Source organism: Tripterygium wilfordii, chromosome 5 (genome assembly GCF_013401445.1).
Source record: "Tripterygium wilfordii isolate XIE 37 chromosome 5, ASM1340144v1, whole genome shotgun sequence".
Classification (NCBI taxonomy): Eukaryota; Viridiplantae; Streptophyta; class Magnoliopsida; order Celastrales; family Celastraceae; genus Tripterygium; species Tripterygium wilfordii.
Genome location: NC_052236.1, coordinates 10,970,601 through 10,998,120, shown reverse-complemented (window position 1 = coordinate 10,998,120; position 27,520 = coordinate 10,970,601). Strand labels below are relative to the sequence as shown.

Here is a 27,520-nt window from a genome sequence, read left to right as displayed (position 1 = left end):
CAAGTAAACAACCCAAAACCTATTCAAACTAGAAGACCAAAACTATATAGAAAACTACTTTATACCTAAACTAGACTAATTAAAAGCAAATACCAACAAGAATATAAATACTAAACAAATACTAATTGAAAGTAAATACTAATAATATAGGAAACTAAACTAACTACGACTTGTCTTTTATTGGTTCTCATCATTCCCTCCCTCTTCCAGACTATCCTTGTCCACAAGGATGAAATTGCATCTCGAACAACTTTCTAACCACTGCATCAGTCTCCCTTTGTTGGAGAAAACTCGACCTCGAATTTTAAATCGTAGTAGCAGTAAAAACCTATCAAGAGTAGCATCATTGATACGAAGAAGCATGTCTACGACCAATACTTCCTTGAATCCTCAATTTCAATTATCAACGAGAGCGAAGAATTTTTAACCTTGCTAAACCAGTTGGGAACGATAAAATTGACATATTCAACAAGCACTATAATATTGTCGGGATTTGCTAGTTGAATAGTGTATGATTTTTCCACCAATATTTCTTCCTTGATCTCTTCTTGTAGCAACAAATCTCCTTCGTCCGGATAATCATCGAATATTGGGACCAAGAATTCATCTATTCCCACATCAATAGAATTCACGTTCAAGTCTTCCTCTTTTTCTTCATCGAAAATAGACGTTGATAATTTATTCAGATCATCTTTGCTCTTGACGAGTAAGTCGTCAATCTTATCTAGTCGTTGTTGGATTAGGGCAAACTGTTGTAGAATCTCCATGCGAAACGCTTGAAGGTTGGCTTTGATACGATTCTTGTTAGAACTCATGACGAGTTCTCTCAATGAAAGCACCAATGATGAAAACCTTGATATTAACAGAATTAAGAACAAGGTTGGATTGAGAGAAATCGCTCGATTTTGAGAACAAGTCTTGATTTTTGTTTAATTTCTTTGATTGATAAAAATAAGTACAACTCTACCGACTTATGCAGCCCAGTAAACAATCCAAAACCTATTCAAACTAGAAGACCAAAACTATATAGAAAACTACTTTATACATAAACTAGACTAATTAAAAGCAAATACCAACAATTATATAAATACTATACAAATACTAATTGAAAGTAAATACTAATAATATAAGAAACTAAACTAACTACGACTTGTCTTTTATTGGTTCTCATCACACATGCTCGATTTTAACCCAACTTACTATATCATCGAAGTGGAAAATTGAAGTCCGTTGGAGTCTAACAGTCCAGATAAACAAAGAAACAAAATAGAGAAAGAAAACAAATCCTTAATGGGCCTGGAAATCGTTGATCCATCTTCCTCCCACTTGCAGATTGAGTCTGCTCTCTCGTGAATATACATAAGTTTTCTATAAGCAGCGACTGTTACAATTTTCTTGAAGCAAACCAGCCTGTATTGTAAGCTGCGTAACTGAGAAGTAGTCATTCGACTACAAACTGAACTATCAGCAGTGTTGTTTACACCCCCAGTCCCAAAACCGCCATTCTCTCCGTCCTGTTTTGACTTTCCGAGGAAGTTAGACGAGAAATCTGAGCTTCGTATCCGATCGATAATGTCTCAGACCGGGAAATTGACGCCGAATCTGGATCATCAGAGCACCAAGCTACTTAATCTCACTGTGCTACAGAGAATCGATCCTTTCATTGAAGAGATTTTGATTACCGCTGCGCATGTCACCTTCTATGAGTTCAATATCGAGAGCAATCAATGGGTAATTCATCTACTATCTTCTTCTTTAAGAGCTACGTTTGGGTTTATGAGAGAGTAAATGAAAGTAAATTTGAGAAATCGGATCTTAGGTTTCGGTTTACTTGTTTTTGAATTTTATGGCTACTGACTGTATTGTTTGGCTTGGCTATACTTGGACTTTGTGATTCATTGCGAGTTCGTATGTGATCCTGACGAAATCCAATAATTATGCATACATAATCTTACTTGAATTGTTTTGAGCCCTTGCAGAGTCGCAAGGACGTTGAAGGATCTCTATTTGTTGTTAAAAGGTACTTTGCTTTAGTGTGTTTGCACTTCTGTTTGAAGACTGGCTTATCCAAGTCTAATATGGTTATATTGTTGTGAAGGAATGCTCAACCACGTTTCCAGTTCATTGTGATGAATAGACGGAACACAGGTTAGTAGATACCAAGTTGTTGCTGTAAATTAATATTATTCTGGTTATTCAGTGCAAAAAATCCTGTTGGCTCATGGTATTAGATGATGCTGTTACTCCTTCCAACGTGTGGGTGATTACAGAGGTTTTTTTGCTTGGTATAGTTGATTTATATTTATGACAGCTTTGTTTCTGCACCGAGCATATTCTTCCATCAAACATAGTGATTTTAGGTTAGAAAAAGTGAGAGTGGGAATAAGAAGTAACTAATGGCTTCAAATAGATAGTTTTCAAAATCATTGTTTGCTGTAAGCCTGTAACTTTTTAAAAATGTGTGGGTAATGGTGAGGATGCATTAGCCAGTGGAGCCAATTGGTTTGTTTCTTTTAAATATTTCCATCTATGTGGTTCTTTGACCTCTCTAAAATATTCCCCCATGTGCGGCGCTTATATCACTGGTTTGTATAGAAAAATCTTTTGCTGTCAAATCCATGATTTGGTAGTTAGAAAAAATTTATGATTGATGTAACCATGCAAGATACTGTCCAGTGTTCCAGACTGGCTGGTCTTTGATGATAAGAAGGCCAATGAGATGTATCTGCAATTGGGCAATTACCACACGAGAATTTAATCTGTCCGTCAGTGGCACAATTTTTGTTCACACAACGTTGAGACAAACATAATTACAATAACTAAACAACATTCAGAAACTTGTTTTGATGACATGGAGCTTCCTTGATGATTTCCTGAAATTAAAATTTACAAATCTAGTGGTAACATGTATTTAAACTTCTACTGATCAGTTGCGTGGGATCATGTACATGTTTTCCTATATGACATAAGTTCTTCAGGATTCTTTTTTTTGTTTTTTTTTTTTTCCGATGATGTACGAACAGATAACCTAGTGGAGAACTTGTTGGGAGATTTTGAATATGAAGTTCAACTTCCGTATTTGTTATACCGAAATGCCACCCAAGAAGTTAATGGCATTTGGTTTTACAATCCCCGTGAATGTGAGGAAGTTGCTGATCTCTTTAGTAGGTATTTGTTCTTTCAAATCTGTAACTTTTTGGAGTAACATTCGAATAGACTGCACATAAGAGCATGTAGCTATGTTGACTCTTATAGCTATGTTGCATGGCAGCACCATGGATATTGCACATGGCTTTTTATTGGATGAATTTGAAACTTGATATGGTTTATAAAATCCATACATGTTGTTAAATGAGTATCTGAAGTTGGAGATTCATTCGTTCTTTACTTCATATTAAAATATATATAAAAGATGTGAAATTCCCTAACCCAAGAAGTTAACGTTTTGGGTTAAATGACAAAGTAACAAATCTTAACATGGTATTAGAGCGGGAGCTCTTGGATTCAAACATTAGCCTATGCAATTTAAACCCCCATTTTGTTATTGCCCCAATTGTGAGAGCCCCTAGTGTTGGGCCTCATTTGGACTGTCTGATTGTCCAGCTCACATGTGGGGGAGTGTTAGAAATATATATAAAAGATGTGAAATGCCCCAACCCAACAAGTTAACCTATTGGGTTGAATGGCGAAGTAACTAATCTTAATTGTTTGATTAATCAAAATTAATAAAAGAAATTCAGGAAGAATGCTGAAGTTGAACGCTTTGCTTGGAAAGGATCTGCTATTGCATTTAGGTTTGGTTAAGGTGCGTATTTATCAGGATGAATTTGATCGTTATGTTTTTATGCTTTTCTTTTCACAGGATAATAACTGCATACTCGAAGGCTCCTCCTAATGCAAAAGTGTCCTTGAGCAAAAGGTATTAACTTTTTAAATTTAGCTCACAATTGATTATGAGATCTAACCCTGGAAAAGTTATTCTTATCAGTTACTTGTAGCTTCATAACCACTTTTCAGTAACATAATTTTGTGTTACTATATGTTAACCTTTGAATCAGGAATTACCAAAAATTATAAAGCAAATATCATCTTAGATCCGAGAAACTAAGGGTGTGATTCATTATTGAAAATGCACCCATGTGGTACAATAATTGAGAATGTGTTTCTACTTTTGTAGAAAACGTGTTCATACAAAATGTCCTCTGAAAAGTAGGAAATAGTGTAAAATATTGAAAAGTTTGTTCTTCGTTTCTAGCTAAAAGGAATAACAATATATAAAATCACACTTCCGGAAAAATAATGAGAACCTTTTTATGAGGATAAAAATGTCTTTATTTTCTGACAAAATGGAGATGGAAAACAAAGGCAACTTATGTTTCCATCTGAAGCTTTGTATCAGGCTAATGTCTTATGCTTTATTTTCCCACAATAAATGCTCCTTGAAAGACCATTGTAATTCGTACTTATCTTCTTAGCCTTGCCAAGATTATTTGCCTTGTGAGACATCAATGCTTCCAATATTTTTTTCCATCAAAATTCACAATTTGTGTCAAATAACTTTTGAGTCACACAATGTCGTTCCTATCTGTCATCCATATCAATTCAACACCTGAAGTTTTTAAATGGCATCACAGACCAAGTGTCTTGTCTTATTATTTTGCTTCCTCCGTAGTGAGTTTGATGAACTTGAAGCAGCCCCAAGCATGTCATTCATGGAAGCCCCTCCAGAGCCATCAGCAACTGCATCTACTGTAATTGAAGGCCCTCAAGATCAATCATTTCTAAGCGCATTTAATGTATGTATATGAATTGTGCTTCGTATATTAGATCTAAAATATTGCATGAATTTGTGAACTGCCTGCTGTAGGAATGCTTGTTGAGTGAGTAGTAAATTGGTTGCTACGTGCTATATTTGCTTATAAATTGTGAATTTATGCTGTCAACTAATCTAATAGCTATATTTCTCTCTTAGAACTGCCGCTCCATGCCTTCTTCTTCCTGATTTGCAATCCGTGCACACATTGGTTGACATGGTTATGTTATCGGGTGTTTTGCTTTATTGAGTAATCTAATAACCCTGCATGAAAGTAATTCTGTTAGTGTGACCAAATATAAGTAATCTGAAGTTCTGGAAAAGTTGTTTAAAAGAAATGGATCGACTTGAGCAATTCTATGCACTTTTAGTAGCCAGCAAACAGATTCATGATTGGGATGTGACAAATAATTATTATAATGCTGCGAAGGAGGGGTCCTTTTTTTAACATTAAAAACTTCCACAAAGTGCTACTTTATTAAATGGCTGGTTTATTATTGGAGTGGCGTGTTCAGAGTTGACCTTTCATTATTTTCGGCACATGCATATCTATTAATCTTTGTAGCTGCATTATCCTTATATGCGATGTTTTGAATACAATTGCCCAAGTGAGTAGCTACACTGAAACCACTGAAGTTTAAAAGTTGGGGTAAACTTCTTGCTTGTATCACAGTTTCTTCCGATGAAATCAGTCCAACTTTGCTTAACCTTTTGATGTTTCTTTATCTAATCTGAAAGTAGCTCGTGATCATGTATCCTGTTACGCTCATTTATTATGGCTTCCTAAATCAATTATTGCAGGTTGCTTTGAATATTGGAAGTAATGCTTCAAATGTAGCAATTTCAAGACAGCCCTATCATTCTACCTATGCACCCAGTGCCATGCCGGCTCCTTCACCAACTCCTCAAGCATCTTTTCATCCTCTTCCTGCTTCATCTACTGCAAACCTCTATGACATGCCTGATCCAATTAGCGGCACCAATAGGATTACTAATCTCGTGAAACCTTCTTCTTTTTTGACGCCCCCTGCATCCTCCTCCACGATGGTGCCTCCAATCTCCTCATCTCTGCCAACTGCTGCTGCTGTTCATCCTCCACTAAATTTAGAGAGGCCACATGGCACTCCATTGCTTCAACCCTTTCCTCCTCCTACTCCACCACCATCTCTTACTCCTAATTACAATTTGACACCAGTTTACGGACCTCATATTTCCAGGGATAAAGTTCGTGATGCACTTCTAATACTTCTTCAGGTACTTTCAGCATTTCTTCTTCTTCTCATTGATTTTCTGTTTTTCTCTTATCTAACCACTTAATGTTCATGTCCGCTGTGGAAACCACTTCGATAGTTCATGCTAGTTATTGGTTTTCTGGCAAGCTGTCAGTGAAACCTTCTACCGTATGTGATGTCATATTTGGAAATTTGATCGAAATGCTAATGCATTTTGTGGATACTTCTTTTCCTTTGATGTTTTCTCCTCCCTAATCTTGATTTCGGGTTATGATTATCCGTTCATTAATTTGTTCTTTTACTAGGATGATCAATTTATTGATAAGTTCTACCAAGCGCTGCTCAACGTACACAATTCATGAGGAACGACAGGTACCTGGCTTTCCTGTTGCAGTTTTTGTCCGCGTTAACATCTTCCATGAACAACCTTCACTCAGGTCCTTAGAAGACAGCATCCGAGACCAATGAAAAGGGTTTGAAAAGTAGGCTTTTCGTGCGTGACAGATTAGTGTCATTCCCATCAATGAAATGCTTGTAAAAGTTGTAGTAACACTTTTCTCGACCATAATGTTTTGATGCATACTTGCTAGTTGTTTAGATCAAGTTGTATTAATCTCTACCCTAATATTTTTGCTTCTTAGATGTTAATACGGGGACAATTTGTAACAAATGTTGATAAACTGTAGACTCGTACGGTATCTTTTTTAGCAGTAAAGTTGAGGTTTAGCTGCGAAGGAGTAATGCCCGTTAACTCTTTTATTTATTTATCACCAAATAGGGATGAATTCTATATAATCGCAGCTGGAAATTCTTTGGTGCTGAGTCGAGGCATTCAGGAAGAAACGAGTTGTTTCAGCTCGATATCGTCAAGAATTCCTGACTGTTGCGTGGGAACAGGTTCATTTTTGCAGTATTTTTTCCTTCCAATATTTTTCTATTGGAGCTTCCCGTATTCCTTTTATCGAGCATAATGACACGAATCGAGCTTTAATGAGTTCTAATATGCAACGTCAAGTAGTTCCCGTATTAACATGAGAATCTAAATTTAAAAAAAAAACAAGAAGAGAATTTGTAAGTACTATCTTCATGTGTGGTAATAATCTGTATGTATGAGAATCACAAGTAGCTCATATGATATTTATGTGTGTTGTATCTCATATGTTCCGAGTTCGAGTATTCTCTATCCCATTCTCCTATATTAAAAAAAAAAAATCTATTTGGGGGCTAAAATTACGACAAAAAATGTTTGGGCCTTAAACCCATAGAGGACTTGATACTTGGAACGCCAGGCCCATCCATCCGCCTGTGATCATTCGCTCCTCCACGTCGACGGATAAAGTTCAAACCAGCCATGTCAATCTTGCGTTTTCTGCACTCGAGCACAGCCTCTTTTCCCCCTTTCCCTCACTTCTTCTCAGATTTTCCCTCGAACCAAACAGAACTCTTGCGCTCATTTTCTCTCGCAATATATTTGTATCTTTTATGGCAGTTAAGTTGCAGCATCGCGACTTCATTCCTTCAAGGTGCACCACGATGAATTTTCGTCAATTTTCTCTTTAGTCTCGATTACAACCTTCTTCTTCTGTTAATTATTACTTCTGGTGGTGCCATTCTATTTAGGCTGCTAGGTTTTCTTTAGGCATCGGCAATGTTACGAATTACTTGAAGCATTTTTCTGGTGAAAATTGTGCTCTCTTCGATAAGTTGAAGCAAATGATGTTTTAAGGAAGATATTTGGCTTCAATTTCTGGTTGTTCTGTGCTCACTGGAATGAAATAAAGGAATCGTTCCCTTTTTTGTGAAACTATTACGTTAATCAATCTCTTATTATTTTGATTTTAATATTCTTAGAGACCGAACAGCAGAAAATGCCTATAGCTGAATTTCAAGTCACCTTCGTGGTGTTTGATCTTTGCATTTTAGTTCATGCTATATTGTTCTCTGTTTGATGATCTCATGGAGCTGTGCGAAAATAAGCAGGGCTTGTTTGAATGGATTGAAGGAGCTATGAGTTGCTTTATTGTCTTTTCTTCCCTCTATAATCACATTATATATTCGAGTTGCCTTCACAACGAGGTTTAACATGTTATCAATGGACATGAAAATAATGTTTTTGATACATGATCTTTTGATTTGTAAGTTGTAACTGCATCATTAGATTCATCTAGAAGATAGGGAGTTCTCTATTGAGAAGTTTAATTTGTGCTCAAGTTTCAACCTATAGTGGCAATCCTCTAAAAATCACAATCTTCACTGGAAAGTATCCATGTGTGATTGCAGCTTACTGTTCACTTTGTTTTTTGCAGCTCTTCAAATCCATGTGTGTCATGGAGTAGTTCTATTGGAACTCATAAATCCCCCAAAAGAGTGGCTTACTTGGGTTACCTTTTGAGTAATCGGGGCAGTTCAGGTAAGAGATGTTTTGTGAGACTTACTCTCTCAGTGAATTATGATCACAGTCTCAGGAGTCGATGGGTGGGTTATTGGAAAAGCCATTCAAAATTCCGTAAATCAAGAAGGATGGGACAACTCTGTCCACATGTATCTGCTGATGATGGTTTAACTGTTAATGGGAGACCCCACACAAGTACCAGTAGTGGCATAGAGGAAATGAGAACTAAACTTAATCAATCACTACAAGGTGGAGACTACAATGATGGACTAGTTCAATCGTTGCATGACGCAGCCAGGGTTTTTGAGCTGGCAATCAAAGAACAGGGTTCATTGTCAAAATTAGCTTGGTTTTCTACAGCCTGGCTTGGTGTAGACAGAACTGCATGGGTGAAAACACTCTCTTATCAGGTTTGTCCGTAATCAGTCTGTGATAATCTTTGTAGGTAGACAACACTGCTCTGCTAGAAACACTCTCTCTTATCAGGTGTGTCCTTAAACAATCTGATAATATTTTGAGAGCATCCATAATGTGGACAGTGGACACTGCTGTATATGTTCCAAGTATTTGCTTCTTACATCAACAAGATGCTGCATTGCTCAGACGTACTTGAGTGATAGATAAAGAGGTTAAACTGCCTATTGTTATCGCTGCAGTCCCAGCGCTTCCTTTGAAAAGTAGTTTGCTCATGCAGTTTTGTGATTTTTCCCCTGCTTTTTCTGTATCATTTTCGTGTGTTTTGAAGTGTTGGAGTTGTGCCTGATGGCCCGACATTTTCTTCATTACCTCCTCTCAAAAATATTTGAAGAATCTGATTTGTTGTAAACTTTACTTCAGGCTTCTGCGTACTCCATATTGCAAGCAGCAAGTGAGATTTCGTCTCGAAGCGAACGTAGAGACAGAGATGTAAACATTTTTGTTCAAAGAAGGTATTAGAAAGCATTTTTTTACCTGGTCATCGCTTCTTTTCAGGCATTCAAGCCTTAGGAATCTTTTACAATCCAACCCTTGAGTCGCGTGTTTAAAAGTTTTACTTCTAAGTTCTAACCCTTTATAATGGAAATAGTGCAGATTGTTGACCGTTTCTCTTCTTTAAATGATATCATAAACTTTATTGTCATTTGCTGCCTTTTGATCTTTATGGCCAACTTCCAAAATGGGATTACAAAGTATTTGAATTTTGAAGATTGAATTACAACATCATGCAGAAATGAGGTGATGGATTACCAGAATTCCAATGCTTTATTATCAGATACTGGAAATTGGCCGTTGAAGACCAAAAAGAAACCATATTCACATTTTAAAAAAGAAAAAAAAAATGATAATACTTTTGCTTACTTCAGTCACAAAAAGAAGAGGAACAATTATCTGTAGAGAAAATTCGTGTGTGTTTTTAACTGGGTTTCTTCCCAGGTAAGAAAACCAGTATTTGCTTAAAACCTAAGTGAACAAAGTAGGCATCAATGCTGTTAAATTGATGGTCTGAAATTTTACTTTCTTTTGATTTACCTTGGGTTTCAACTGTCTTGCCATATGTAACAGTAATACTTATGACTGATGCTTTCCTATTCCTCACTAATTTGTGCTTCAATGGTATTCATTTATATCTAAACCAGCCTTTCTGTATTTTAATAGGTTTTAACCGTTGCATTCATGTAGTTTATGTCTTGGCCATTGCATTGGTGCAGTTTTTTAAGAATATCTGCTCCCTTAGAGAGCGTCATCAGGGAAGAACTATCAGCCAAGCAACCTGAAGCATATGATTGGTTTTGGTCTGAACAAGTTCCGGCCATGGTGACGTCTTTTGTTAATCATTTTGAAGGAGATTCGCGCATTACCTCTGCCACTGGTTTGTATGTCACTGCCTCTATGTTACTTGATGTTATCCTTCCTATAAATTAAAACATGATCATGATAATCATCTAACACTTATGTTACTTTTGATTTACTCCTAGGAGAGGGAGAGGCACATCACTGGGTTCTGGGAATACAATTGATGTATCACTCCTTATGCTGGCATTGACTTGTATTGCTGTGATTTGGAAACTTGGCCCAGCAAAAATTTCTTGCTCGCAATTTTTTTCCACAATTCCTGACATAACTGGGGGATTGATGGACTTGCTGGTGGATTTCATTCCTATAAGTAAAGCTTATCATTCTATTAAGGATATTGGTCTACGCAGAAAATTTCTTGATCACTTTGGTTCTCGAGCTGCAGCATGCAGAGTGCAAAGTGATTGTAATTCAGAAGAGGTTGCTTTCTGGGTGGATCTTGTACAGAACCAGCTGCAGCTAGCTATAGATAGGGAGAAAATATGGTCAAGGCTAACAACGTCAGAGAGCATTGAGGTTTGCTTATGGGAATCTGATGTGTGACTAAAAAATTCATGTGTAGTTAGTTTCTTGTCCCTCTTATAACGGATACTTTATTGCTTGGAGAAGTATGTAAATTAGATGCTGGAAAGGCCATCTTTTTGTTATATTTAAGGTTCAAGTTGAGATGTGTATCTCCTGCACAACCCAGGAATGTGTAATAAATTATGCAGTTAAAATTACAGAAAAGGTGAAAAAGGTTAACAGATTAATCCTGTTTTAGGTTAAAACACTTATGGCTGGTAAATGTCGACATGATGGAAGGAAGTGTAAACAGAAGAATCTTGAGTCTTGAGATCCCATTCAAAGTGTGTTGAATAGAATTTTGATAATTTGGTCCCATGCTGAGTAGTGGTTTTGACATGCACTGATCAAACTAACCTCCCCATGCATATGGTGAAATGTATAGTCCAACCTGTGCCCCCTTGTTATTTACAACAGGATGATAGAAATTGCACACAGGGAGTGATATGTTTAATAATTTAATCATCTGTCATTCTATAGAAACTAGGAAAACCTATTGTGAGGTACAAAAATAAGTGAAATGACAAATTGGTTTTGTTTTTATGGCCTAAATACTTATGCATACTTGAGCTGTAAGTATATTAATCATTTTATAAATTTATGGTGAAATGACTGCAGGTATTGGAGAGGGATTTGGCCATTTTCGGATTCTTTATTGCCTTAGGCCGGCGTACGAAGTCCTTTCTAGTTGCAAATGGTTATGATGATTTAAATGATCCTATTGAAGGCTTTGTCAGGTAGGTATTGTCTTGTGTATGTGTGCAGACTCTGTTTGCAAATATATGCATGGTGTGCGTATGTATATTCCTTCATAATTTTAAAACATACCTTTCTTTAGTTTTCTATTTGATTTTCTGTTCTTTGTCACAGGTACCTTATCGGGGGCAGTATTCTATACTATCCTCAGCTTTCATCAATTAGTTCTTATCAATTGTATGTAGAGGTCAGCATTTGTAACTCTTACCAGTTCACAAATACTTTTGGTCAATTACGATATCTAATTACCCTTTTGATTCTGTAGGTAGTCTGTGAAGAGCTGAACTGGCTTCCATTTTATCCAGGCATTGCTGGCACCTCAAAACAGTCTCATGGCCACAGAAATAAGCTAGACGGTCCTCCCAATCCTGAGGCTATCCCTCAAGTATTAGATGTTTGCTCTCACTGGATGCAGAGTTTTATTAAATATAGTAAATGGCTGGAGAGCCCTTCTAATGTCAAAGCGGCTAAGTTCCTCTCTAGAGGGTAATCAAACTTTTGTTGAAATAAACTACTAAAAATGAATGTTCTATCTCGATTACAAAATTCAAGGAATCTTTGTTGTCTTCAATGTTTAGGCACAAGAAGTTAATGGAGTGCAAGGAAGAATTTGGGACATCAAGGTAAGTAATAGGGGCAAGTTTAATTTGTACAGGTAAACAACTCCCATGTGCAAGGCTTCTGCTGTTGGCGGGGTTGTGTCATGTGTGAATTGATAACAGCAGCAGATTAGACTTATTCAACAATGTGGTGCAGGAATGAAATGATTGAAAGCAATGGCAATGATAATGTTGAGAGGTGTGGATTTGTAACTTACCCACCAAGCGAGAAGGAGCCAGAATCTTTTGACAGGGTTAGCCTCTTCCCTTTAGAACGAAGTTCATTTCTAAGAGGGATATGCTAGTTGACCCTAATGTAGTTTTTGGTCTGGATGGTATGCCTTGCACATTGCCTTGTGGTTGTGAAGTTAATGAGTGTATAGTTCTATTTAACACCTCCAACTGGAAGAGAAACAACAATGAAAAAGAAACATCATTGAAGTTAAAACAAAGCCGAGGGCAAGAAACAAGGTAATGAGACCCACAATTGCATATGAGAAGAAATTCATTTCTACATGTACTTGGACCAGTTGGGTCAGTTTTTTTTAAGGTATCATTCTTGTCATTGCTGATTCATGGATTCCTGTGCTGATTAATATTGCCTGCTAGTGGTTGGGATGCATGTAAATACTCGATAAACATCTATTTTCTTTTTTTGATAAGCAAAAATATGGTTTTCTGTTCGAAAATGCTTGATTTATCAACTGAATATCATGGAATTGTATGGTTTACACACCTTCAATGTTTTGCTTCATCATTGTGACTTACATTTTCTTTTCAGCATGCTGTCTCTTTTGGTTGGGCAGTGTTGATAATATTTTCTTCTAATGCATATGGATTATGGGCTTAGTTATTTGGAGAGTATTATTCTTTAATTTAATGATTTATAGAGTTCACTATATGCTTTGCTGCATTAATTCCTCACCTTCTTATTATAATTTGTGTACTGCAATTCTATGTGCTCCCATGTATGTCTGTAGACATTCATGTTCATACTAATCTCTTTGTCTAATGGTTGTGTCAATTTAAGGTATTTCTGGATCTGGAGTTTGTGGCATTTGCACAATGCTTATTAGAGAATGTATTCTTGTTTGCTCTGATTTTATTGGCTACCACCTGTCAATTATTAGTTTTTTTTAACCTTATGTAGAATTTTCATGTTTTCCAGTTTCAATAATTCTTTTAATCTTGAGGTGATACTGACATTCTGTGTCAGGCATTGGAGAGTGTTGAAGAAGCTGTAATAAGACTGGAAATTTTGCTTCAAGAGTTGCATGTATCAAACTCTAATTCTGGGAAAAAACAACTCAAAGCTGCTTGTTGTGACCTTGAGAAAATAAGGAAGCTTAAGAAAGAGGCTGAATTTCTAGAGGCATCTTTCAGAGCAAAAGCAGATTCCCTTCAACAGGTAGTTTTCCAGTTTCCCTTGTTTTACATGAACCCACATATATCTTAATTTATTGTCGACGTCTCTTATTTATCTGATGTAGGACAAGATTTAGTAGTTTTCTTTATTAATTAGGAGAGAGTTTAATTATTTTCCTTTTCTTGTTAGAGCCGGACACATGGATATGTACCCATACTCCTGAGGGATTTGCATTTTTTTTTTCATTTTCTGTCTTGATGGTGTATATGCTTGGATGGGATTTAGATTATTGTAATCTGGTGCTTTTCCTTTGTCCAATTTCTTATATATTTCTTTGTATATTTCTGATTCTGATAGAGTCCTGAACTGATCATCCAGGGAGTCGATGGGAGTGATTTTCAATCTTCTTTCAAAGAGCAGAGAGAATACTTGAAAGGGGAGAAAAGAAATTCTAAAGTGAGGACGCTAGATATGAGTAACAGGTTTGCAATTTCTGCCATACACTTTAGCTCTTTTTTTAGCATATACTTAATGCTGATCTCTGTCTTATTCCCCTGAACAGCACCTTTCTTTCATCTGGTAATCTTTTTTTTCTTTGGAGTTGTCAGTAAATCTCGTGGGTTATGGAGCTTCTTTGTCCGTCCTCCAACAAGGAAGCCCGACTCTGGATTATCAGTTGCGGGTGGACCTGTAAGACTTCTCTATTGTTGGCGTATTATGTTTATTGCTTCTCTTTTCTCATTTAATGCTTGTATGATGATCACCCAAACAAAGATGGTTGCATGCTGTTTATTTTAAAAATTGAAGTGCATCAAAGATTCATAGTTATGTTCTCTTTGATCTGATCTGCATCCCTTATCAACATTAAATTCTTTATGTTCCACATGTATCCTCTGGTTTCCAATATCATGGAAATTGGGCTAGAATGGTAGATTGAGCCATGTTCATTCAGTCAACATTAAATTCCATTAATTGGCCGAAATTGGGATTAATTCTTTTGTTGCACCATGCCTGATGTGGAGATGCACTAATGCTATAATTGAGTCTAATGTATCAGAAGGTTTTTTTTATATTAAAATGTTGAACGTTATCCTGACGATGATTCTGATGTATCTCAAGTTGGTGTTTATTGAAATGTTGAACTTTGTCCTGTAGACTGAGATTTTCTTTGTGCAAATGTGATGAGCCTGTCCGGGCTCAAATTAAAATTGGGAGTGCTTTCATGGTTGACAAGTACCAACTTGGTTTTAGGCTGTTAATAGGATTGAAGATATGCTCTTAGGGTGTAAGTCAAGGGCATGTGCCTCGCAGCAAAGAATTGGATGGGGAAAATGATCAGATTGTAAATCCCTTAACTACAATAAGATTAATACCAATTGCCAAATTCAAGAAAAAGGGGATTGCAGGAACGTTTCCTTAGTTAAACAGCGTCATTACAATTAATGTCTTTCCATTGTTGCTTTTGTATTTTCAGTGCTACTCCTGCATGAGTAGCTTATTGAGCGAACCAATGGCTTTATCATGAATAAATGAGTAAATTTTTGCAGTCTCTGAAAATTTCATCTTCTCCTGTTGGAGGTCATAAATTATTAATGAAATACATGCAATGGCTTTTGATATTTGGGGTACGAATTTTTGCTAATTGAGAACATTTATAGTGTGCAAGACTTTGTAAGAGAAATTATGTATGCTATGTTATAGAAGGAAAACATATTTCTTGCATTTATCTTTTTTTATTTTTTTGTTTATGATAGTTGAATCTTTCCCTTACCGCAATCTTCTTGAGGCAAAATTTTTTAATATGAAGTTGACAATTGGATTTGCTTAAGAAATTTCTGTATATGGAGCTCTTTAACGACTACATTGTAATTCTGTTGTAAACATATCTATTTAAGGGTGTATATAGAAAAGCAGGTTTCTACTACTTGGTTTATGAACGTTCAATGTTTTTATTTGATTTACTAACCTTGGGATTCCATTCTCTAGTTTGTGGTTTCCTGCAAACGTAAAAAATGCCTTGATTGATTTTGTTTTAGCGTAATAAATTCTGCGATTTGATGTATTGACTCTGCTGTTGAAAGTTAAGTCTCCAATAAAAGTAAACTGATGCGGAATTTGGCCTTTTGTTATGCAGAGAAATGAATTTGTTGAGCAAACAACTTCAATTGTAGATACTGTGGTGTCAGATTCCAATGAAATCCGCCGTTTTGAAGTTCTAAGGAATGAGCTGATGGAACTTGAAAAGCGAGTTCAGAGAAGCACTGGTCAATCAGAAAATGAGGAGGTATGACTCGTATCGCGAAATTTCTTCTAATTGCTTATAAAAGAAATGCTAATAAATTTCAATAGAAATATCATACCATAGAAAATCATGACAAGCATAAGGGCACAAAAACTGAGATGTGGACGGAGAATCAGGATAAAACAGATGTTAAAGATTGGTATTTACTCATTTACTGTTTCTTCCACGATTAACATCATGTCCAACAGGAGTCAGATCTGATTTTTATTTATTCCACACTAAAATTCTTAGCTTCAAAGTATCTCATTTAGTTCCAAGCCTACTTGAAAATTCTTGAATTTTTAGATATTTCCAGTTTCAGGGTTACCATTACAGCCTTATAAGAGCTGCGAAATCTTTATTATTTTCGTGTTATATTATGCTTAATCTTTGCCTCTTCATTAACCCAATAGAATCACAAACTCAAAGTATCGTGTGCTTTCTAGATATCATGCAAGTACTTCATCATAGTTGCTGCTCACTACTGGTCACTGCACTGGCCCCTTTGGGTACATCATCTAATATGCTTTACTTCATATGTTCTGCAGGATAATGATGCTAAAGATGTCGATAGTAATTATCTTGATGATGCTACAGTTACTCATTTGGCTAAGGTCCAGAAGAAAGAAAATATAATTGAAAAATCATTTGAGAAGCTGAAGAAAGGTAGCACGGTATGATTATGGCTTTTGGACTTAAAAATTTAGCTAGCATAATGTCATAGCTGTCGCTTCAAGCTCAATATGCGATCAAATTGATTGGGCAAACTGCCAACTGATGTGTTTTTCTTTTTCTCCCATGCCATAGCTCAATTTTATCAATTACTTTTCAGAAGAGTATATAATGCAATTCTGAGATCGAAGGAATTAAGTTGGCCCAGTGATAATGGCTGCTGGGTGAACAATTCACATATAGTCAACCTATGGTTATATGATGGCTCATTCATGATTCAAATACATCTAAATACCTATGTTTTTGCTTCCAAGGGAATTCAGAGCAAATCTATGGTTGTGTGATGCTTCATTCATGATTTAAATATGTATAGTTACCTTCATTTTGCTTTATATTTTATAGTCCACAATTTTTGTTCTTCGCAAGGAGGCCTCCTGGTCATATATCTTCCCTTCCTTATGGACCTTTGTCCAATCATTACTATGGGAAAGAAAAGGACTTCTGGTCTTCATACCATTTTATTTTTTTTTGAATGGAAAAGAATGTTACAGAAAAGGCACCAAATACCATCTTCAGTTAATCTGAATGAGCCAAGCTTTGGTCAGACAATTGTCTGACCATGGAACTACTTGATTTGACAGGTCATTTGTGAATCTGTTTTAAGTCATATCCTTGCAGCAAATGTACATCTCCTCAATGTTTACTCTTGTCATTTTGATTTTATTTCCTTTTTTTATCCATTTTTCTTTGAGAGGAGAAAGAAATATCTTCATCCAAAAGGGCATCAAGGGGGTGACACATAAAATATGTTTTCCTTTCCGATCCCTTGTTAAGTACATTGTTAACTTGTGTGCCATCAAGGCAGAGTCCCTTAGTTTGATAATAAGAAAAGGATAGAGTAATATAATATTTTTCATTTTCCCCCTTCACTACTTTGCAAAGTTCGAATTTATGGTTTATATAGGTTCTCTTTGTATTTCTTTCCTTGATGTCCCCTCTACCAACTTCACACGGTTGACATGTTGTTAAATCATGGGCAGGATGTTTGGCAAGGAACTCAGCTTCTGGCTATCGATGTTGCTGCTGCAACGGGGTTGCTTAGAAGGGTGCTCATAGGAGATGAGTTAACTGAAAAAGAAAAGAAAGCTCTTCAGAGAACTCTGACAGACTTGGCATCAGTTGTTCCCATAGGTTTTCTAATGCTTCTTCCTGTAAGTGGAGATAAATATAATTGCTTTGTCTACTGCTCATGTTGAATCTCAATGTCATTCTTGATCCTTAAGTATATCCTTCAACCTGGATCTGCACTATGTACGCAGAATAACACTTTACATGGGCAGAGCAAAAGTATTCGTTTTGATTCAATTATCTGTCATGGACCTAATCAATCACTTATTTACCGCTGCAGGTTACAGCAGTTGGTCATGCTGCCATGTTGGCCGCTATTCAGAGATATGTACCGTCTTTGGTGTGTAATCTTCATCCTAAGAACTCATTTAAAATTCTTTAGAAAACAAAACCCTATCAGAGGCTTATAATGGTTTTCTGCAGATACCGTCTACTTATGGATCAGAAAGGTTGGATCTCTTGAGGCAGCTTGAGAAAGTGAAGGAAATGGAAGCCTGTGAGGTGGACTCTGTGGAGATTGAGGACAAGCTAACGTAGCTAAATTATTTACATCCTTGAGGAATGAAATAAATATCAAGATGAGCTAAGAGACATGGGCTCTTTTTGAAATTTATCTATTTATTTATTTTATGGTACAGTCAAATGTCACCGCGTCCTGAATCTCATTGCCAATAGGTAACCATAGAGAAGTTCATTCCATGTGTCTGGAACTCCAGGTAGGCACCAATGGCTGCAGTCTTGTGGAGCATCAACTGGAGTGCCTGGTTCTCGATGGAGTGATGGATGGGCATCACTCCTAAACTCTGTCAGATATGTAATATTCAATACCTGAAATTTCTCTTTACGATATTCCATCTGTTTAATAACATCAGAAATATATCGATTATTCCATGGCTCAGCTTCCAGCCTTGTGTAGTTTGTCTCTGGTTCTATATTTGCATCACAATGACCCCCTTCATTCCATGTGCCATTCCTGCAATATTGCATGTTTGAGAACATCAGAAATTCAGGTACAAGGATTTGTGCATCATCATATGAAAGGAAAACGACAATGACAATGCTTCGGGTAACTCGCTCCTAGAGTTTGCCGTTTGCAACGTAGGAATTCTTTCGCACATCAGGTATGTTAATCGCATCAGTTTCTGCTTCATTAGTTTACTTTCTCATTTTGTCAAGTGCGGTTAAAATACTTGCCTGTAATGCACCGGAGAGTAGGTTCGAAAGAAAGTGCGAGTCTTTTTAGTATCTAAACTGTTAATTGCCCATGACTTCCATGTTTGCAGGGACTTATGGAATGCTTCAAACACATTCATTGTCATGTTTAGTTTCCCCCTTTCCTGGAAATAGCAGCCCCTGAAAGAAAAAAAAGAAACAGGTTTCAGATTTTTCTCTTAGAAGATGGATAAATGAGCTTTTAGCCTTTTACAGGGTTAAAACGGAAAGAAAGACTAGTACATCTTGGTTGTTTTCTCTTCATTCCACCAATGTCCAGCGTTGAAAATCAATACATCCGCTCCAACCCACTTGCCTAAGTACCAGTGCATCTGGTCGACCCTGATGGCCATTTTCACTTCTTGCGGAGAATTCGGCGGTGGACGACTGATAATGGTAAGGAAAGGTGTTCTATAGTATTCAACTGTGAGGTTGTATTTATCGAATCGCATGGAGAGGAATCCCTTGTGTTTAGTTATGGGATTCCCATTTTCTTCATATATTGTGGACAGGTTGGAAACTCCTTGTGCAAGCATGCACACCAAAGACTCCCACTGGTTTCTTCCAATGGAGTCGCCGGCAAAAACTATACGTCCATTCCTGCTCCTTTCTAGCAGGTCGCTTGCATTGAATCTGATTATTGTTTGATGGGGAGAAAACGTTAGATATATTATATTGGGTGAAATATAGTAACTTGAGAGGAGAAAAAAAATTATAACCCATTGGGAAACTTAAGGGTGTTCAAACGGGTTGGCGGTTTGGTTTTAATAAAATCGAAAATTTTCGATTTGGGAAAAATGAAAAAAACCAAATCTAACTATTTTCTGGCTGAAACTAGACCAAATCGGTTGATTATGGTTTTTTTCAATTGAAATAGTAAAATATACAAATTACTTTATTTTACATAATAAAACTAATTAACAAAAAATATAATTCACTACTTTACTTGATAAGTCACAAACAATCATTTCTATACTTCTAACTGAATTTTGTAAGAGAGACACATTAATACATATATATGATGTATTAACACATTAATTATTTCGGTTTTCGATTTCAAATAGAATTTCGTTATTAAAAACCAAACCGAAATCAAAATTATCAAAATTCTAAAACTGAAACCAAATCGAAAATCAAACCTAATTAGTTATTGGTTTTCAATTCGGGTTTGGTTCTGAGTACGAGTCCCCGCCCCTATTTGGTTATTTAGCTCTCTCTATAACAAACCCCTTTGTGCTTTGACTCGGCCAACAAGTGTGACCACCCCCTATTTCAGATCTCCATACCATAACGAATCCTTTTGTGCAAGATTTCTTATCTTGGTGCCTGTTTAGACACTAGTACTAATGCATAAATAACGGCACAATGAGACATTGACGGTAATGGAGTAATGATGTGGTCTACCAAAAGCAACTTCTTTTTTGTAATTTAAGGACTTTTTGACCGTTGATTATTTGCAAGGAGAATATGTGCCCTCTGTTGGGAGGTAGAAAATTTCTGTGCACACGGATCTGCCAACCCGAGATTTATCATTTACGTTCACTTAGTTGTTCGAAAAACATGTTAGGTTGAGTGATCCCTCGGGTACAAAAAAAAAAAAAAGAATCTGTTTGTTTAACCTAAAATGAATTACAATGGAGGAGAGGGAGTCCATACCCAATAGACTTCTAGACATGCATTGTATACATGGACACTAAAAATCACAGCCATGCATGCATGATGTAGTCTATTTTGTTTAATCTTCTTACCTCGGAAGATCACAGCCGTAGGGTTGCCACCTCCAGTTGAGATACTCCGCATCCGTCCGGCCATTCCGACGACAACGAAATCCAGGATCAAGAAACGGACAGTTCTCTCCATAGAACCGAAGTGGGTCTGTCTTGTCTCGAACCCATCTTCCATAAGAGTAATCACATACACCAGAAGAAGCTGGCTTATATGGTTTATGGTAATTGGGTAGGATTTGGGACCAGAAGCTAAAACGGAGAAGAGATTGTGTCTCAAAAGGTCCTACAATATTCAGTATAACAATGGAGGAGATTAGGATTATGAGTAAAGAGAGTAGGGTATAGAGAATTTGTCTCTTGATAATGAAGGGGATAAAGAGGAGTTGGAACCATTTGTTGGTGGTGGTGGTTTGATGATCCATTAGAAGAGGAAGATCAAAGACAAAGTTTTACCTTAAAACTTTGAATGTTTCTCATGTGAGAAAATAGAGGCAGGGAAGAGAATTTTTTGGGTCTTATTTAGTTATTTGGTAGTTTAAATAAATAGTTTTTTTTTTTTAATAAATAGATCAAAGACTCTTTTTAAAGGATTATGAAAAGTGGACAAATTCGTTGTTTAATATAAATGGCTCTCTTGTTGCTTAGCACAACTCTTACTTCCATTAGTTGCTGCAACGTGAACAGCATATACATATATATATATATATAAAACATGTGGGACCCAAAGCAGTGGACCCTACTTATCATCTCATTCATCCACACCATTAAAATGTAACCCTTATTTTACACCATTACATTAAACTCTTATGTGAGAAATCCTATATATACACACCTGCACTTCCTTATTTTTGAGATATAAATATTTTTTTAAAAAATTTCAAAAAATAATAAATAAAAAGTATGTAAATTTTTGTTCGTTCAATCATGTATTTAATTATTGAAATTTAAAATATTATATATATATATGTTACACACTTTATCCAACGATTTAGAACCATTTAGGTTTCTCGGTATTTTCTTTAATAAATTTTATTTTTTTATTCAAAAAAAATATATCATTAATTCAAAATCATTAGTATTTATCATTTATTACTTTTTAATATTTTTAAAAATTATTGATATCAAAAAATAAAGAAGATGACTTAAATAAGCCCAAATTTCTTATGGGCTATAGCCGGCTAGGGTAACCTGCTAATCCAGCTGAAGAAATCTTGGTCCTTTCTGGACTTTTTTTGCCAGCCCAACTTCTGGGTCCAGGTCCATGCTCATTCCAATCAAGGGAAAGGGTGTACGGGAAAATAAATTGCTAGAGATTTTAGAAGCTTCAGTCCCGCGCAGCAGCTTCAGCCTTCCGCGATTCCATTTGTTTGCGCTGGTACGTCTTTCAGTCTCTCTCTCTGTATTTCCTCGTTCTTATTTTTCTTCTTCTTATGTGAGACTGCATCCGATTCACCTGGAATTGTTTGGTTTGGGATGAAAAATGGGGATCGCCATGGCCACGACCTTCACTTCGTTGTAGTTGTGTTTAAATTCTTTGATGCGTTTCTGAATCAGAAACAAAGATAGAAGGTAAACGATAAATCTCTTTTATCTGGAAGATTGTTTCAAATGTTGTGTGCTTATTGCAGACTAATATCCTAAACAGTAGAATTAGGAATCACTTCTTCGTATCCTATTGATGTTTTGATAAATACAATACGGGAATTAGAGTCTAGGTAGAGCAGGAGTGCGGGTATCTATTTTTCATTCCCTGGAATTAATTACTGTTTCCCAGTTGTACTGACAAAATGTGTTCAATGTTGTCGTGGTTTTGTTTTAACTAATTTTCAGTGATTTGGAAGCTGGAATGAAGCTGAAAGTGGTAGGCAGAAAAGTTTACGATTATATTCGTTATGATCTTAAAGAGATAGCTTTCCCTTCCTCATTGCCCGATCCTCCCCACATCAAAAAGCGACGCAAATTGACTTGGCATGAGCGCTTCTTGGTAAGCTCTCTTTTTCTTTTTCTTTTTTTCTCTGCTTTAGTTTGTTTTGTGTGCTGGCTTATGGTTTTGATTGGGCTTCCCTTGACATTATACCGAGCTGAATTCTTTATTTCTCTGTCTTTGGTTAAATTCAAATTTTCAGATGCCTGTGTGTTTGCTGACATGCTAATTTATAGGGGTAAGCTATATTTTGGAATACAATAGGAACAGTTGAAACTCTTGGAAAAAATATGAATAAACATGTGCTTGCAAGATGCTCATATATTTTTTTCCAAGCTTCGGTTTGATAGACTCCAGGCCTTGCTATTTAAACTTGTCTAGTGCGAATAATTGAAGCAAACACTAGAAAGTTGCTCTCCAATAATATATATCCAGTGCCCTTTTCATAAATTACAGATTTTGAAGGAGGCCTCTAGGCTTTATGCAGCAAGCTGGGTACGGGACATTGGTCCTGACCTTCGGCCAAATGATTATAAGAAGGATGATGGGAGCCAAGAGAAACTTGATGGAGCAGAAAGTGCTACTAAAGAGAAAGAACCTTCAGTGGTAGAAGATCTTGGTAGGAATGCTATATCCTGTGCTTTTTTTTTATTGATCTATTCTGTTGTTGGCTATTAGTCAAGTCCAGATTAATCATATGAGGTATGCTATTAACCCCATTTCATCTCCCAACCATAGTCTTAGTTTGGGTCAGCTGATGAAGCGCTTTAGTGTGCTTTCATGTTCTGGATTGAAAATTGTATGAACTTCTTAGTAACTTAGTACTTCAGATTATGATGTAATGACATAATTTGTAATATTTGCGTATTCATTGAGTTCTTAGATCCTTGATTATTTTGGTAATAGATTTTCATTTTGGAGGTCATTTCCAAATTTTGAATATGATCTTTTCATAGAAAATTTTGAAAATCATAATAGGCTGACTGAAAATTTCGTGTTACAACTGGTGAAGCATAGTTATTCTGTAATCATAGCTATTGTGGATGACTTCTATGATGAAACTATAAATGAGCTTATTGTTATAAAATATTTGTTTCTCGTGTCGTGACATTTTATATATTGCTATTCTCCTGTGAATTTTTTGCTTGAGAATTTCTTTGTTTTTCCCTACAAGTTGTCTTACTCGACCATTTGCTCCTCTTCATCTATGCTTCTTCTCTTCTTTTCATGTTTGAGTTTAATTACTCATTAGCTGAAGCTGTGACATTTTGTTCATTTCCTATTGGGATGAAAAAAATGAAGCTCTGGCTGCCAGAGGAGGTATGGAAACATTAAGGCCTGCCTTACAGCGAGTTTACATGACAAGAGCTTCTGCATATAGAGATGCACTCAAGAGTTTTATAGAAGGATATCAAGAAGGAGTCCAGCAGGTCATGGAGAAGAAGGACGATGTAAAAAATAAGGAAGAAGGCGATGGACCAAAAAAATCAACGTGACTACCCAGTATCCCCATGTGTCTGCAAGTCTGTAAGCTCATAGAATCTTCTATCTGCTTGATATGAGAGAATCACCAGCATGATCGATCAGAGCTGAGTTAACTGTACTTTGAACTGACATGCGAGATATGTACTTGATAATCCTTTGTAACTATAATTTTATTCCCCGCTATCCATTTCTGGAGCTGTGGAGTGTTCTTTTTGCTTTAATTTCTCCTTTTGCCTCATCTCTCCATTGATTTGAGTTTACCACATCATTTGGTCCTGGTCCTTCTTCATATTAACTACTTTTAATATTTGTTTTTTCATCAAAATTAAGTTTGTGTCGCATATCGATGGATAATAAATGAAAAATATGTAATAATTTTCATATAATTGTTGTGTCCATGATGCTTGCTGTTTTGAATGCCTGATAGCTGCTACCACCAGCTCAACAGTGTGAGTTTGTTTGTAATATGTTATGTTTACGGAACAAAAGCAACAAGTTTCTGGATGGATTCAAACTTAGATCAACTGTCAGTGGTGCTTATGCAAGTCTTTGACATCTACCTTGAGTGGAAGAAAAGCAGTGTAAGCATTAATCTTGTTGGAATGTTTTTTGTTCTTTGCTTTTCGTACTTGTTTCAATTTGAAACCCTTCTCAATGGTCTTTAAGTTGATTGCTGCTTTCTTAATTAAACAGAATGATACTCATGGAGTTGCAGAAGCATTAACAAGTTAACTGGCATGTTCTGATCATGAATGAAATCCGGTGGCCCTGCAAAATCTTTATCACATCTTAGGTTGGTTAATCGTGCATGCACCCAATAATTTCAAATTGTGTTTATTTTATATGTTTCTTGTTAGTTTCTTCTGATCATATTAAAGTTGGTCTTCATTTGGTTGAATTACTCATCCTTTTTTATTGTTGTGGCTTTTCATTTGGGGCCGGGTCCTCAATTCATGATCCTTGGGAAACTGGGTAGCTGAACTTTTATTTTTTTTATTTATTTTAGAATATGATATGCTCTATAGCAATACTTTTAGTTGTTGGAGAACATAGATGTGGCAGACAATTTTGGTAATCAATACAAGGTTGGATATGCTTAAGTGCGTTATATAGTGCGTGCAAAGAGAGATGAAGAAATAGAGAATATGATATTAATCTTTGGCTTCTACTATTGGCTCAGAAGCACACATTTGATTGAACTGCATAGGAGCGACAATAGCTTAGCTTGCATGCATGACTATGAAGAGAGTTATTTCAACCACCAATTGAACTTCCTATATTGAGGAAGAGGTTCTATCACTTGGGACTGTTTGTGGGCTTATCTTTCAATTGATATCACTTGCTGACTGGTTTTTGCTGCAGTCTTTTCAAGCACATGGACCTTGCTTTCAAGTCTTCTGTGGTATTGATATTAAAGTTCATCTTTTATTTCTACGGACTAAATACTTGGGCCACAAGGAATCAAGTTACATCTTGTCTTGATATGATGCTGTATTTTCCTTATATTAGTTATACTTTTGCTTCCAAAAGGAATTATTGGATTGTTCTTTAATGAATAATCTATCCGGTTATGTTTCTTGAAGAATTTGGGCTATTATAACTATAGTGTTAAAACTTCTATTCTTCTGAAATTTGAGGTTGGCATTAAATTTGTGCTTCTTTGGCAGTAGCAAGTGAAATTAATGGTGATGCTGACCCAAAAGCAAAAGGCCTGATGAAGGAAAGTAAAGTTGGATGAAGAAAAACTCACATGGTCTTTCTACATTTTCTACTATTCTTAGTCATTGCATGATTAGATAATCCTTGCAGCACAAACCCATTACAGCTGAGGCCATTTGTCTTCTCGATTGGACACTTTCCTAAGGGCAACTATAACAAACACGTCTGGGGACCCTCCCACTTGCAGAGCCACTAGACACTGGATTCTATCACCAGCAGAGGTCAAAGGTTATCTTCCATATCTCGATCTTTATGGGCCCTGATAATCCCTTGACCCTGTATTTGATTATTTGCTCAGGTAATGTACACATCCTTGCACATCTTTTGTGCTAAATTACCTGCCTTTACTGTTGAATTTCATTATTCACTTTTATTTTGTTCGTTAGAATGGGTGGGTGAAGAATAAAAGCCTATAGCCAGGACTCTTGTATGTTTGTTTTCTCAGCAAAGATCATTGAAGTTGTGGAGAGAAGTATATGTTGCTGACACATAATAGTTTTGGGGTAAACTAGACAGTTTGAAGTTGATGGGCATGATGATAAACCTAAAAATTCTTCCCCCTATTATTAGCTACTAGATTAGCATCTTGCTATTATATGAATGCAATCAGTTCATCTTGCAAGTGCCTTTATCTCCTGGCACAGTTAACAACAAAGGAAAGATAAAACACTTTTGACTAAATAGTAGTTCCTTGGAAGCCAACACTTAGGCTCTGTTCAATATAGGGTTATTGGAAATTTTTTAATGTAAGGGGTTTGTGAGTTTTTTAAAGTGAGGAAAAGGTATTGTGATCAACCTTGCTCATTATAGAATGCTAAGGGAATGGAATTGAATGTTTAAGCCCTTGTCTATGAGGTGTAATTACCAGAATACCCATACATTGGTAGATGCCAATGAGGCTGCTGGTCTTAAATAGGATTATGAATTTAGAGAGCTTGAAGTGAAATTCTAAGTTGGCTGTTAGTCTTTTTTTGCAAAATACTTGCATTAGTCTCTGCTCATAATCATATCATGATATGAGGTTTTGTAGGCGAAGGTGGGATCTGAAATACTAGCTGAAACTAAAAGTTTTCAACTTTTGAGAGGTATATTTAGGTTTGCAGTAGATGGTGTGGATTGAAGTGGAATGCACTATATCTTTCATGCGTGATGTTATGAGCGTAAAGGGAGGGTGCGTGGATTCTTTCATGGAGATTTTGATGTTGGGTCTCTCATGCTGCCAAAGACACCACCAGAGGCAATCAAATGGCACTGGAAGGAGTAAGTACATGTTCCTTGAGAAATTTAGTTGCAAGTTTAATTGATTAGTAGATTGATTGAAGTAGCTCGTGTGTGCGTGGCGTTTGATACTGTTATCATTGCTAATAATATCTTTTTTTTTAACCAAAGAACCATCCAATCCAAGGTGCCTTCGGACTGAGTGGGCACCATGATTCCACAAGGAAAAAAAATCAATTGGTTGTTTTGAACTCCCAGCCTTGGGCATCGTAAGCCCTAAATCTGTAAAGTAACAGAGACTAGAATTGCTATAAATCTAAGCAATCTGGAACTGTTTCATAATGTTTTTGCTCATCTTTCTTGATTTCAGTTTTCTGGTTTTCTACTAAGATCCCTAGGAATCCATCATCAGCAGCAGCAAAATATTTCTAACAAATTTACTCTTTTTTTTTTCTTTCTATTTGATTAGAAATTGAAGTTACAGATGAGCTAGAAGGTTCATGCTTTTCTTCCACTGCAAGTGAAAGTGGAGCATCACAAACAGCTTGGCTTACTTATCAGGTAATTTGGAGTGGAGGGAGGAGTGGGCTCCTACTAGT

General features: G+C 36.3%; 4 protein-coding genes across 6 annotated transcripts; 3 read left to right on the top strand and 1 right to left on the bottom strand.

Annotated features, from left to right (window-relative positions):
- The first annotated feature begins 1,289 nt into the window (after positions 1–1,289).
- On the top strand, positions 1,290–6,796 carry LOC119999033 (mRNA-decapping enzyme-like protein). The gene is made up of 8 exons (XM_038846527.1): positions 1,290–1,731; positions 1,980–2,020; positions 2,099–2,148; positions 3,024–3,168; positions 3,863–3,919; positions 4,673–4,796; positions 5,615–6,067; positions 6,351–6,796. The coding sequence occupies exons 1-8, from the start codon at positions 1,573–1,575 to the stop codon at positions 6,405–6,407; spliced, it is 1,086 nt and encodes a 361-aa protein (XP_038702455.1). The 5' UTR covers positions 1,290–1,572; the 3' UTR covers positions 6,408–6,796.
- Positions 6,797–7,396: 600 nt separating this feature from the next.
- On the top strand, positions 7,397–18,527 carry LOC119999081. 2 transcript variants are annotated; one of them, XM_038846597.1, is made up of 18 exons: positions 7,397–7,568; positions 8,352–8,847; positions 9,275–9,366; positions 10,126–10,290; positions 10,393–10,786; positions 11,453–11,571; positions 11,705–11,777; positions 11,856–12,076; positions 12,169–12,213; positions 12,347–12,443; positions 13,406–13,597; positions 13,934–14,037; positions 14,164–14,245; positions 15,690–15,839; positions 16,385–16,510; positions 17,549–17,719; positions 17,917–17,976; positions 18,060–18,527. In XM_038846597.1, exons 1-18 carry the CDS (start codon positions 7,528–7,530, stop codon positions 18,171–18,173), a joined length of 2,742 nt encoding a protein of 913 aa, XP_038702525.1. In that variant the 5' UTR covers positions 7,397–7,527; the 3' UTR covers positions 18,174–18,527. The 2 variants fall into 2 exon arrangements, with proteins under 2 accessions (XP_038702525.1, XP_038702524.1); XM_038846596.1 differs by having other exon boundaries at positions 13,913–14,037.
- LOC119999082 (protein trichome birefringence-like 8) lies at positions 18,247–20,997 on the bottom strand. The gene is made up of 4 exons (XM_038846598.1): positions 20,597–20,997; positions 19,092–19,481; positions 18,831–18,989; positions 18,247–18,609 (listed from the first exon to the last, which is right to left on the bottom strand). Exons 1-4 carry the CDS (start codon positions 20,995–20,997, stop codon positions 18,282–18,284), a joined length of 1,278 nt encoding a protein of 425 aa, XP_038702526.1. The 3' UTR covers positions 18,247–18,281.
- An 835-nt stretch (positions 20,998–21,832) lies between these two features.
- LOC119998279 lies at positions 21,833–24,203 on the top strand. 2 transcript variants are annotated; one of them, XM_038845564.1, is made up of 4 exons: positions 21,833–21,950; positions 22,406–22,559; positions 22,956–23,118; positions 23,802–24,203. In XM_038845564.1, exons 2-4 carry the CDS (start codon positions 22,422–22,424, stop codon positions 23,993–23,995), a joined length of 495 nt encoding a protein of 164 aa, XP_038701492.1. In that variant the 5' UTR covers positions 21,833–21,950; positions 22,406–22,421; the 3' UTR covers positions 23,996–24,203. The 2 variants fall into 2 exon arrangements, with proteins under 2 accessions (XP_038701492.1, XP_038701491.1); XM_038845563.1 differs by having other exon boundaries at positions 22,935–23,118.
- The last annotated feature ends 3,317 nt before the right edge of the window (positions 24,204–27,520 follow it).

Excerpts from the sequence above, each read along its gene's own strand:
- LOC119999033 (XM_038846527.1), top strand. The coding sequence starts at position 1,573 with ATGTCTCAGACCGGGAAATTGACGCCGAATCTGGATCATCAGAGCACC. Across the intron at positions 2,021-2,098 it reads TCTCTATTTGTTGTTAAAAG|GAATGCTCAACCACGTTTCC; the intron begins GTACTTTGCTTT and ends ATTGTTGTGAAG. Across the intron at positions 6,068-6,350 it reads CACTTCTAATACTTCTTCAG|GATGATCAATTTATTGATAA; the intron begins GTACTTTCAGCA and ends TTCTTTTACTAG.
- LOC119999081 (XM_038846596.1), top strand. The coding sequence starts at position 7,528 with ATGGCAGTTAAGTTGCAGCATCGCGACTTCATTCCTTCAAG. Across the intron at positions 12,214-12,346 it reads GAAGAATTTGGGACATCAAG|GAATGAAATGATTGAAAGCA; the intron begins GTAAGTAATAGG and ends AATGTGGTGCAG. Across the intron at positions 17,720-17,916 it reads GTTTTCTAATGCTTCTTCCT|GTTACAGCAGTTGGTCATGC; the intron begins GTAAGTGGAGAT and ends TTACCGCTGCAG.
- LOC119999082 (XM_038846598.1), bottom strand. The coding sequence starts at position 20,997 with ATGGATCATCAAACCACCACCACCAACAAATGGTTCCAACTCCTCTTT. Across the intron at positions 18,990-19,091 it reads GAAGAGAAAACAACCAAGAT|GGGCTGCTATTTCCAGGAAA; the intron begins GTACTAGTCTTT and ends TTTTTCTTTCAG. Across the intron at positions 18,610-18,830 it reads TACTCTCCGGTGCATTACAG|GAATGGCACATGGAATGAAG; the intron begins GCAAGTATTTTA and ends GCAATATTGCAG.
- LOC119998279 (XM_038845563.1), top strand. The coding sequence starts at position 22,422 with ATGAAGCTGAAAGTGGTAGGCAGAAAAGTTTACGATTATATTCGTTAT. Across the intron at positions 22,560-22,934 it reads CTTGGCATGAGCGCTTCTTG|TGCCCTTTTCATAAATTACA; the intron begins GTAAGCTCTCTT and ends ATATATATCCAG. Across the intron at positions 23,119-23,801 it reads TTCAGTGGTAGAAGATCTTG|CTCTGGCTGCCAGAGGAGGT; the intron begins GTAGGAATGCTA and ends AAAAAAATGAAG.